Source organism: Odontesthes bonariensis, chromosome 5, assembly GCF_027942865.1.
Source record: "Odontesthes bonariensis isolate fOdoBon6 chromosome 5, fOdoBon6.hap1, whole genome shotgun sequence".
In the NCBI taxonomy this organism is placed as follows: domain Eukaryota; kingdom Metazoa; phylum Chordata; class Actinopteri; order Atheriniformes; family Atherinopsidae; genus Odontesthes; species Odontesthes bonariensis.
Genome location: NC_134510.1, coordinates 21,572,902 through 21,584,956, shown reverse-complemented (window position 1 = coordinate 21,584,956; position 12,055 = coordinate 21,572,902). Strand labels below are relative to the sequence as shown.

Sequence of the window (12,055 nt, the reverse complement as noted above, 5' to 3'; positions counted from 1 at the left end):
TCCCCCTGACATTCATACTTTTCAAAGTACTTGCAAACATTAAGATAAGCTCCCGCTGTTTTCTTTAAGGGGGACAGCTATGTTGGAGTCTTTTGTAGAAAATGGAAGAAAAGTGGAAAAGCAGAAGATTAACCAAACTCCATCTGTTTCTCCCAATCTGTCTCCTTTATCTTTCTCTTTTGCTTTCTTTCTCTCTGCAGCTCTCGGTCAGATAATGCTGTATGTGGATGGGATGAACGGCCTCATAGCTCACAATGAGACAGTGCAGTGGCTTTACACCTTGGTTGGATCAAAGGTAAAGAACATGCACATGAATGTTCACACAGTAGAGAGTCTGTCAAATTTACTCAAAAATCTCATCAGGGCTCTGGCAAAATAGATGAAATCATGTGCTACTTTGTCAACATGGAAGCAGCCCTCCTGGCACCGTGGTCCCTTCAGCCCTCTAGTGGTCAGATTGCTTCATGTGCAGCATGTTTGCAGCAGATGACAGAGGCTTCATTTGGCCCCCCTCCTGCTGTTTTATGTTCTTACAAATTACTTTACTGTCTTCCTGTGCAAATACTGACACAACATTTGGCTTCTGCTTTATTGTTTTTAGTGAGAGTCCTGTCTTCTCAGTTATCCCTCATGGCAAATGTCCATTATTAATAAACACTGACTATGGTCAGTGGGAGTGTTGATCAAGTCAGAGTGCGGATGTGCCAGATGTTCACGAAAAAACCGATGTAGGTGGTTTCATCCTCCCTGATACTATGTGGATGTCCACTCTCAGTTTAGCTGTGTAGCATTAGCATAACACCCGTCTGCTTGCGTCTGCCTTTGAAATTTCAGCACATTTAGGTTTATCTTTGTCAGTATTTACAATAACCCCGTTATTTTTATCCTGATTTAAGACATTTACACCTCTGTGGTATTTGTTTAATGCGTGACTTTAGTGGCAGGCTTCGTGAGTTGGGAGCGTCACAAAACACACTTATCAAACTTCTCAAGACGGTACAGACAGGAAACGGCTCTTACAATACGATGGCATGAAACATTTGGAAGCAGATGCTCCAGCACATCTATTTTTATTAACAGCACGTTGAGTTTTACCAGTGAATTTGATCAATTATTTATTTTTCACCATTTTTTTATTTTTATTTCATAGTTTCGCCTAGTGGTGAAGACATCTCTAAAGCTGTTGCTGGTCTTTGTTGAGTACACCGAAAGTAATGCTGCCCTGCTCATAAATGCTGTGAACACTGTGGACACCAAAGGAGGTAAGAACCCTTGAATATTATAAAGACTGATACGTTTGACACCAAATACCACTGTCCATGTTGTGAAACGGTGCAAAATTCTTTAGTAGATCATATGAGGTGCTATTTCACAGATTTTTCTGTGTCAATTTCAATGTTTGCATGCCCAGAAAACTAATATGTGTGTTCTGCCACAGAACTATACACTTTACACTTTACTCACTGTGTGTGCAGTCCCTCCAGGATTTGCCATCATATCAGTTTTAATGATCTGCTGTTGTGTAAAACCTGAGCCGTCAAACGGAGAAAAAGCCATGAGATCAGTTGTCCCGAGCTGCTCCGTAACCATGCATGGATCCCGCCTCACTGAGAAACTCCCGCCTGCAGAGGGCTTCAGTTACCTGCCAGTCTAAAAGCTCAACATTGTAGTGTGGCATACATCAGGGGGCTGGACATCTGTGTGGAGGGGTCAGGTATCCCTCTGTCTCAGCTCAGTCTTATCACATTGCTTCTGTGGTTGTGTAAGAAGACTAAACATGATCCCCGGCCTCCTGATGAGGAGATGTAGTCGAGCTGACGTCTGAAGCACAGAGGTGCTCTTTTCTTATTGGAGATAAAGCCATCATTGCTCAGTTCTTTTTTTCTTTTTTTTTTCTTCCTCTGCCACTTTTTAAGAGAAGGACGGCTGTTACTGGAGGTTTTTCACTGAAGCCACGAGATGACCTAATAATTATTGTTTGTTTGTTTTTTTTATTTGTGGATCGGGGGGAATCTGAACTGTTGTTTTTTTTTGGGGTTTTTTTTTTTGTTTTTTGTTTTTTTTTACGTTGTAAGATGAGAAGATGGATCGGTATGGATTGTTTAGTGTCTATGTAAACCTTTCAAAATAGGCTGTTTTGTTTGGAATTTATCTCACAATGCACCGTGTGTTGTATTCCTTTTGATGAACAGGTAGGAAACTGTGGTCCAATGTCCTAGAGATCCTGGATGAGAAGGATGGAGTGGATACTGAGCTGCTGGTGTTTGCCATGACACTCATAAATAAGGTGAGTGATCGCTCTTTGATTAAACTCTTATAATTCAAATAGCCTTAAATTGTGTTGTTCTTCTTTCCGATCTGCTGTCTTTCAGATCTCTTTATGCTTTGTATTAAAGTCTTATCTGCATTTGAATGACTTCTCCAGATAAGGGGGAAAGTATGTTAATGAGAGGTGGACGACTTCGCAGTAGAACAGCATTGTTTCCAAAATGTAATCAGAACTGTCTGGCCACTTTCTACGTTTGATTGAATCAGGTGCAGATTCAGTCTGTCCACTGTTACTGCATTTTTGAGAAAGTGTTAATCACCTCCGTGACTCTCCAATAATAAAGGAACTTTCATTATCTGCACTGCAGCCAGCTCGGTGTAAAGTAAATAGAGCGATGGCTGCCTAAAGGTGGTTCTCATATTCGTGAGCCTCCATACCACTCGCATCAACGCGCTGTCAAATTACTTCCCTCTCAGTCTGAGGTAAACCTAGATGCAGTCATTGAACAGATGCATCTCCTGGATGAGCCTGAACTCTCCGAACTCCTGTCTTGCCATGAGGAGATTATGAACAAAATGCCTGGGCTTTCCTCTGACTGCTTGACAGATTCACCCTGCATCCAAGTCTGCAGCTGGAAAAAGTAGCTTCTTCCAGGGTATCTTTTTTCCATTGTCTCGCAACTTGCACCAAACTTGTGTGCAACCTTCTCCTCTGCCCTGTAGCTTATATCTGTGACGAGCGCAGTGCATAAAGAAGTGACTGTTGCATTTAATAAAAGCTAAAAGAGCCCGAAGGAACCACTAAAAATAGTACATTTACAGTCATAAAATGTCAGTGGGAAACTTGGAGAACAGTCTAAGAACAGAGACGATATAGCGTATACCTGCAATATTTAAAGATTCAAAACACATCTGTATGTAGGAAAATAAGAATACTGAGAATATCGTGAACTATGTTGTCTTGCTGAAGATCACTACTTTCACAAGAGACAACAGGAAATAATATCTTAATTTTCTACTTGTGAACATGATGCAAGAGACTTTTTTTCTCACATCCTCCAATCGTGTCCTGTTTGTAAGCGTATCTTCCCATATGTACTTGATATATTATTGGAGGAAACACTGTTTGGTTTTGACCAAAATAAAGTCTTATCCTGCTTACTTCTACATCTTGTTTTAGATGGGAGGAGAACTGTGAGTCAGCACCCCCAGAGGACAGAGTACATGTCTACAAGATTTCCGAACAGAGATCTTTTTTATTCAGGATTTTTAGACCTAGTTTTATATACTTGTCAAATTTTTAAGCAATTCAGATTTGGCTGACTCAGAGTACATATGCATTTATGCATATATTTGCAACTCAGATGTTTTCACACTGTTTCCGTCTCTCAGGTGAATCTTGATTGTTTGTTTCTTTCTCTCGTACAAAAATCTTAAACTGAGACAAGGCTGCTGCTTTTGTGTCTGTGCCTCAGACCCTGGCAGGCCTTTCAGATCAGGACTCCTATTACGACATGGTGGACTGTCTTGAGGAGCAGGGCATTGAAACCACAGCCCAGAGACACCTGAGCAGGAAAGGCACCGATCTTGATCTGGTAGAGCAGTTCAACATCTACGAGGTGAGGAACAACCGCAAACCATGATCATATGACAAACTACCGTACTTTTGTGTGTAGGAATTTCAAGGCTGCTGTCTGTGAATAATTTACCGTGTTAATCTGGGATGCCACTTTCACTCAGATGACTCTTCGCCACGAGGATGGGGACGATGAAACCCAGTTGCCCCCGAGTGTCCGAAAGGAACGCCGGCGGGCCAGCGTTGGTGGCACCAATGAGAGACGAGGCCTGGAGAGAAGACGCAGCCGGAGACATTCGCTTCAGAATGGTAGAGGTCATGCTTCTGCCCCAGCATCACCCAGCAGCCCCCACACTCATGCCAGCACCTTCCTGCCCTGCAGCAGCCAGCGGGTTGAAGATATCAGCGAAAGGTGAGGCAAAGCGAGCAAAGGAAGGGCAAAAGCGGAGATATTCAAGAGAAAAAGGAAGGCTTTATCCACTTCAGCTTGGACTTGTCCTGATCCTATTTGTTAAAGGTTCATCCAGGGGGCAGGGTTGTTTTGATCTTGTATATTCCAAAGCCTGAGAGATAGCTGCAAGTAAAAAGGGATCACAAATTATTTCTGGGTCCACGGAGTATTACTTCTTTTCACTGGACGCAGCTTTATTGAAAGTGAGTATTATATTTCGATCTTGGAGAGATGCGTCTACTCTAACCAGAGCCAAAGCGGAGAATTTAATTATATAGTCATTTGAAGAATGAGAAAAGAGGAGACTGCTGCTGCAAAGTAACATTTAGATCCAATTTCCTTCTGTCAAAAACAGTCTCCTGCCTCTGATGGCAACAGGAAGCAACTGTAAACACACGATATGAACGATATCTGCTCTCTGACTCGTGTCATGCTCTCTTTAGTGAGCGTGTTGCACAATGCATCATGTGTTATATATAGCAAACCTTTATGACAACACAGACTCAAAGAAGCGACAACATGTGATCATTTAATTAAGACTATGTGAACTCTTTCTTTCTCATCATCTTGCCATGTAAATCCAATCCCCAATCACAAGGAACCAGCTTTCTTTGAGTGGCATACCTACCGATATTCTCGGTAGCTCTCAGGTCTTCAGGTTTACTTAAATTCAATCCAGCAGGTCATTTGATACCAGGCTAGCCTCTTCCAGTCCACAACAGGAAATTCAAGCCGCCTTTGAAGATCACAATTCTCCATATTGTTAATGAAGTCCAGACAACCAAAAGGGCTCCAAATAGCAAACTGGCCGCAGACTTATGCATGACGATCCCACACTATCGGTTTGGTGATATCTCCTTCACCTCTTATTGAATTAAAACTTCTTTTTGATTAAATTCAAGGTCATTATAATATCTATGCCATGTTGTCGAAGTTTTAGTTCTATGAAGTTTTAACTGTTGCATGTGCATATCCATTTCTAATGTTTTCAGACATCATAGAACTAGTATTGTCTAAATCTACTAACTGTCTTGTACATCTTGTTTATATTTGTCTCTTCTCAGTACTAAAATGTGTGATGCTTTTTTTTGACAAGCACGTCTTTTGTGTGTTTCATTTCTGTGTGCCGTCTCTCTTGGGCCGTCGTCTCCTCTGTGGTTTCACGTTGTTTCTTCAATTTTACTTCCCTCCCACCTGCCTCCATCCTCCCTTTCCTCCTATCAACCCTCGACCCCTCCTCTCACCACAGAGAAGAGGAAGAGGAAGAAGACGAGGAGGAGGATGAGGAGGATGAGGATGAGGGGGACGAGGACGAGGCAGATGATGAAAGTCATCCCGTCAATGAGTCCTCTAGACAGGGCGCTCACAGGTATTTTAGGCCAGCTGTTTTCCCAAGCGTGATGTCGTTTCCCCATATTTCTATCACAGTTGCTCCCCAGTCTCTCCTCTGTTCTAAAGTGTGATTATCTTCATCCTTCTCTTTGGACTCCTGCTCTCTTGTATTTTGTCATCCTAGTGCGGTTCCAGCTGTAGCAGACTCTCCTAACTTGTGTTTGAACTTAAAGTGTATGGCCAACATCCTCCCCAAAGCCAGTGACCCCGCAGGGCAGAGAGAGTATCTCAGCGTCAAGACCAGGCCACCTTCTCCTGTGTCCATCGCACCTAAAAAGAGGACCTTTAGTCCTTGGTGTGTTCCTCCCAACTACCTGACTTTATCTTCCATACAATTATGGTACCAGGCCCTGCACTCCCTCAGTATGCGTTTACCCCAAACACACCGCTTTTTCTTTTTTTCCTCTTCCTTTGACCCGAACCAGAGTCGTGTGTCTTTTAGGGCCAAGGAGCTCCAAATGAATCATTCCCCTCTCAGTGTAGAAAAATACCATCCTTCACCACCACTGGTGTGTGTGTCTCTTCAATAGTGCCTTCAGAGAGCATAAAAGCACAAATAGGTGACACTGAAATGTCAAATCTTCTCTAACAGTCTTTTGGATTTTTCTACTTTCAAATAGCCTCTACTGATTTAATTCACATTTGAGAAACTTTATCTTAGTTCCACTCTACATCCTTTATCATTTAAAGATCTTTTGTTGGTCCTATTGGCCTAAGACTCTCTTAACTTTCATCATGAGATTTACTATATGTCCTATCTATCATCTCTGAAGGCAAAAGTAAAAGTTGAGCTGTTCAAATCGTCATTACTTCCTTTTCTCAGTTGATGGGAAATCATCATTTTTCAGACATTTGCTTTTTGTCTGTCTTTGATTGTGGCACATAGACAATGAATCCAAAAACAGGTCAGTTCGTTTACTCAAAGTATTAGTACAAGGCTCAGTTACTGTCTTTTGGTTTTGGTTGCTTGTCAAAGAATTTTAGAACTGCAACAACAGGAACACAGAAGGTCCTCAGCATGTTCCCCTGATGCCTTCCAAGTTGAAGTGATTCCCTGTTTTTTATGTGCTAGACAACACAAATGGTTTGGCAAAACCTTATAAACTGTTTTAATTAATCAGGATTTACTGTAATTTTATTGCTTTTTAAGAATCGAGTGAAAATGTTAAGACAGAGATGTTGTGCGTCCCCAGTCTGTTTGGTTGTCTTGTGGTCTTGCAGCACTGCCTCCTCCGTCTGCTCTCTCACTAACTCTCTCTCACTGTGTGATTAACGGTTGATCATTTTACCTCTGGGGGGCTGACTTGACTTTTTTTCTTGCTTTCATCTTCAGTCTGACAGACACTACATCTCCTACATCTTACTCAGCTAGAAAGCCCCGCTGGGCTGAAAGGTAAGACCAGGAGTGGCGAATATGATGTAACGGGAGTGTGTATGGACACAAGGTTCTGGGACTTAAAGCACACTACACTGTCTGTGTAACAGTTTGCCTTATCTATAACTCTAACTGTGATAACTACTACTTTACATTCTAACACTAATGAACACTTTCTGGGGACTTAATCTCTAAATTCTTCAAACTATTCTTGTGGTTGAGCAAAAAAGTTCTTGTTACGCAGGGACTCTCAAGCAAAAAAATGAGAAGCGCACATTAAGAAGTTCTTGAGTGGCAGGCAAGGCAATTTTAATTGTAGAGCACAATTCGTACACAAGGCAATTCAAAGTGCTTTACAGCTACATAAAATCACAAAAAGGCAATAAAATAATTCCAAAAAAACACAAAAAAATAATCATTAATTAATTAATTAATTTAAAAGTGAAGAGTGCAGATAAAATACTTTCAGGTGTCATGTACACATCTAAATAGAACTGTTTAGCTGTGCTATTTCTTATTCAGTGGGGCCACATCTCAGTATAAACTATCCAGCTGTATGATTTTTTTTTTTTTTTAATTATGTTTTTTTAATCATTTTGTTGTCCGTCTCTCAGTAAAAAAATGAATTGGGAGGGAACAAAAACATTCAGTTATCTCTTCTTCCTCTTGAACAGAATCCCTCCCAGTGGCACTCCGTACCCTGGCAGGCACCAGACTCCTACGTCCCCCATCCATCACCCCACTACTTCAGCACCATCCACACCGGACTTAAAGCATGACAGGTTGGCAACTTCTCTACAGTTACTGCAGCACAATATATAGCTCTTACAATGTGACTGTAAAAAAAAAAAAAAAGGTAAAAGAATGCCCTTGTGTTTGCTCTTTATCTTTGACATGCAGGCCTGCTTTAGGGGGCTTGCTAACTTCATCGTACAGACAGCATCAGGAGTCTCTCGCTGCGGAGAGAGAAAGGAGACGTCAGGAAAGGGAAGAGCGTCTGCAGAGAATTGAAAGAGAAGAGAGGAACCGCTTCAAGTTAGTCTCCGCTTACCACTCAGATAAAACACTGCATGACTTCAGTCGTGGAGGGTATACACTTTCTTTGCTCTATACCGCTGGCAGCTGTACAAGTGGCTTCAGTCATAAGAGTGTGAGATGAGCTGGGCTTTCTTTGAGGATCGTTATGTTCACTGAATCATGGGCTCTGCAGGACTCTGCAGGACACATATGTTCTGCTCACATTTCATGTCATAACCTTGCATGCTGACCCATTATGTTTGCTCTGACCACATCACAATTTACAGATTTAAAAGAAAATCTCCAGCTGCATATATAATATAAATACAGGTCCTAAATTGTCTTATTCGTGGTCTTCTCTTTCTGTCTCTGTCGTTCTGGCTCAGTCGAGATTATGTGGACAAGCTTGAAGAAGCAAGGCAAGCGAGAGAGGAAAGGTGAGTTGACTTTGTTTCAGGGATTGACAATAACGCTGCAGCTCCTAAGACAGATGTGTAAATGTTCCGATATCCTTTTCTAAAATGAACAGTAGGTGTAAAATGAGCTGCTTGAAGCTGAACTATACTGTACAAGTAAGAAATGTGCTCATTCAAAATAAACGCTACATGTGTCAGACCCCCTGTGTCTTACGGCACTTGTGTGGTTCACTCATCTACCTCTGCTCATTCATTGTCATTCTTTTGTTAAGACCTTTGCCCTGTGAGCATGCACACGCAAGTCAAATCATGTGAAAAAATATGTGAGCTGAGATCGGTACTAAGCAGCCAAAAATGTTATACAGCACTTTGACAAATTTAACAAAAAGGGGGACATTATTTGTCATCATCTGAATCTGAGTAATGGGATTATAGTTCAATTTTCCATAATTATCCTGGAATGGGACACAATAAGAGGCTAATATGCACTGATAGAATCAAAGTTATGTAAGGCACTCATACTTTCTAAAATGGCCTTTTTCTAAAGCTTGAAATTTTTTATTTTCTTTGAAAAAAGTTGGTACACATTAAAACATGTCATACACGGCTGAGGAGCTGTACAACAACTACTCTGTTTCGCCTTGGCAGGTACAAGGCAGTGGAGCGGCTTGCTGCAGAGGAGTTTGAGCGGGAGCGGCCCAGAGTGCCGACAAGAGGCCGGACGGAGATCACGTTGTGTTTGAGTCCAACGCCGGCCAGCCGCTCGGCATCCCGCTGCGCCACACCAACATCCGTCATCTCGCAGGAAGACGCCGCCACCACTGCAAACCACATTCTGGGTAAAAGGGTTTCCCAGCTTTTTAATTATCCGTAGTGCCCAAGAGCCGGAAGAGTCGTTACCAGCAGTCTGTCCCACACTACTGAACATTATCATTCAGAATAACTTGAATATCTTGAAATGAAAAGGGATATTGTAGGATGTCATGTGTGGAATTGTCTCAGTGAGGATCCAATTGAACAGTTTCAGTGACTTTGACATAACTCGCGGCAATCAGAAAAGATTTATTTCTTTAATATTACCCTAGTTTATATTTCTGAAAGGGATTTCTTTAGTGACTCACAAAGAAATGATTGAAAAGTGGATTTGTGTCACAATGTTGACATATTTAAAGGAACAGGTTTTGCTTCTTTCTTTTATTTTTGTCCCCAGAAACGGAACACGTTTCAGATCCGCACCTTATCACTCTGACCAGAACCCAAAGTCCAGCACCAGAGTTACCGGCCTCAGAAGCTTCCCCAGAGCCTCCCTCTGAACCAGGCGAGCAGCACACAGAGACAGACCAACCTGCAGAGACGGAGGATGTTGCGGAGACTCAGTCTGATGAGAATGTCGCAGCAGAGCTTGTGTCGGACGCAACGTCGGATAAGGAGAAAGAAGAGACGCAGGAGCTAAAGCAGGAGCAGGAAATGGATAAGGTAGCAGTGGAGGAGACAGAGGTGGGGGAGCCAGATGTAGAGGTGGAAGTGGAGTTAGAGGAGGAATCTGAGAAGGTGCAGCCGACAGAAAGGGATGTAGAAGACGCTGTGTTGTTGAGTGAAAAGGAGAGACAGAATGAGGAGGTGAATGAAAAGGACAACTGCTCTGCATCCAGCATCTCGTCCACGAGTAGCACTCTGGAGAGAGAAGAGCGGGAGGAGAAACTCGCCAGTGACATTGAAGCAGGTACGTTGATGCTGGTTGGATTCACTCGTTTCATGAACAACTGCCTGTGTTTCTTTCAATTTCAAATGTGTTTTCCGATGTCAACAGGCCACTGGACTAAAGAGGCAGATGTGAATGACCAGAGCACGAAAATCCTCAATAGTAAGCGCTTCATGTTGGACATGCTTTACGCTCAGAAGACATCCGCTGAGCTTGATGAGAGTGTAGGAGAAGCAGAGAAGGAAAAATGTAAATGTGAGAAGGAGACAGAAATGAGTGACTCTGTGGCCAGTTTGGCCAGCCGGATCTCCACTCTGGAGGCAAACAGGCAGGCCCGGGAAGAAAATGTGAAAAAACTGGAGATGGGACATCTGGACAACCAGGGCAGCGTCCGAGCAGTGGCGGAGAAGTTTGGAGATTTAGTCAAGGGTCTGACTTCCCCACTTGAGATGGAGGCCTTTAAAGAGCAGCAGCAAACTGACAAATCATCAACTGCTGCCTTGTCTGCTTTACCCCCAAAGAAAGAGTCTGACCATATCTGGGATCAGCTGATGGCCGCACCCAGGGAGCTGCGGATCAAAGAAATGGACTTTACCGACCTTAAAGAAGATGACGATGTGGACATTTTAGATACGGACAGTGTGGTGGGCTCACGTGACCTGATCCCACCCCTTCCCCCTCCGCCTTGCAGCACTGCCCTCCCACCACCCCCACCCCTGTTTGGTTGCCCCCCACCTCCTCCCATTCTCGGCAATATGATGCCCCCACCTCCTCCGTTCATGGCTCCTTTTCCGCCGCCCTCCCCTCAGCTAAGTCGAGGGGAGGTGCCTCTGTTCCAGAAAAAGAAGAAGACCATCCGCCTCTTCTGGAACGAGGTGCGGCCTGTGGATTGGCAGTGTAAGAGTCATAAACTCTGTAAGGAGTCCCTGTGGTCCAAACTGGAGCCAATTAAAGTGGACACGTCCAAACTGGAGCAGCTGTTTGAGTCCAAATCCAAGGAGCTGCCTGTCACAAAGGTAACTAGTAGCTGTACTCATGACTTTCATTTGCAAATTAAAGGGTATGGTGCATGGGGGGCCAGGGGCTCCTCCCTATGAAAAACTTTAGAAAAATCAATTTGAAATGGTTTAGATTGACTGTTTTCATTATACAGGCTATACAGCAGGAACTGCACCAAAAGTCAAAACGATCTTAATTACAGGATTCTATTTTTTATTTTTTATTTCTGTAATATTTTATGTGTTTGATGACAGACTTGATGATCCTCAGCATGGAACATTGAGTTGTACACATTTCTGGAAATATGTTATGCTACTCATTACTTATTTTCAGCGGTATTTTAGTATTTTTTTCTTTGTCAGAGGGAGTCTGTTGCTCCAACATGCCCATCAAAGGTGCTCTATTGGATTAACATCCAGTGGCATTCTCGATTAAGTCATCATTTCCTACTAGTTTTTGGAGCGTGCTCTGGATCTTTAGCATGCTGCGATATTCCTTCTCTCCCAAATCACTGCAGACTGAGGGATAAGACTGCTTTATTCATTACCACAGGGGAAACTTTTTAACCACCAGTACAGAGCAAACAATCCCAGCACGGACATTATACATAACACACACGAAAAAAAAGAGTCGTATCCCAATGTTGGGGTGGCATTTTCTCAGTAGCCGGTATAGACGGTTTTGGCTCTGTGTCGACGTTAGTTGTCTGTGGAGCATTGAGGCATCACCTCATCTCATAAAAAAAGCCACATCGTTTGTTAAAAACACCTAAGAGATGAGGTTCCTACAAAAGTCGAGACGTAATCCAGTCATATTGTCAGCCACTATTTTGGTAAATCACAGAGATTAATGTGCCATC

At 42.8% G+C, this 12,055-nt stretch overlaps 1 protein-coding gene across 5 annotated transcripts in view; it reads left to right on the top strand.

The window, feature by feature from the left end:
* Nucleotides 1-12,055, top strand: part of fhod3b (formin homology 2 domain containing 3b) — a 91,340-nt gene that overhangs the window by 69,196 nt on the left and 10,089 nt on the right. For 2 of the 5 annotated variants that reach the window (XM_075465314.1, XM_075465315.1), the window contains exons 6-19: nt 201-295; nt 1,151-1,262; nt 2,193-2,287; nt 3,744-3,887; nt 4,009-4,256; nt 5,545-5,664; nt 5,812-5,982; nt 7,021-7,080; nt 7,737-7,844; nt 7,963-8,097; nt 8,466-8,516; nt 9,144-9,334; nt 9,706-10,218; nt 10,306-11,213. In XM_075465314.1, coding sequence (XP_075321429.1) covers nt 201-295; nt 1,151-1,262; nt 2,193-2,287; nt 3,744-3,887; nt 4,009-4,256; nt 5,545-5,664; nt 5,812-5,982; nt 7,021-7,080; nt 7,737-7,844; nt 7,963-8,097; nt 8,466-8,516; nt 9,144-9,334; nt 9,706-10,218; nt 10,306-11,213 — 2,951 coding nt within the window. The remainder of the gene's footprint in view (nt 1-200; nt 296-1,150; nt 1,263-2,192; nt 2,288-3,743; nt 3,888-4,008; nt 4,257-5,544; nt 5,665-5,811; nt 5,983-7,020; nt 7,081-7,736; nt 7,845-7,962; nt 8,098-8,465; nt 8,517-9,143; nt 9,335-9,705; nt 10,219-10,305; nt 11,214-12,055) is intronic. The other 3 variants (XM_075465316.1, XM_075465317.1, XM_075465318.1) reach the window with 3 other exon arrangements.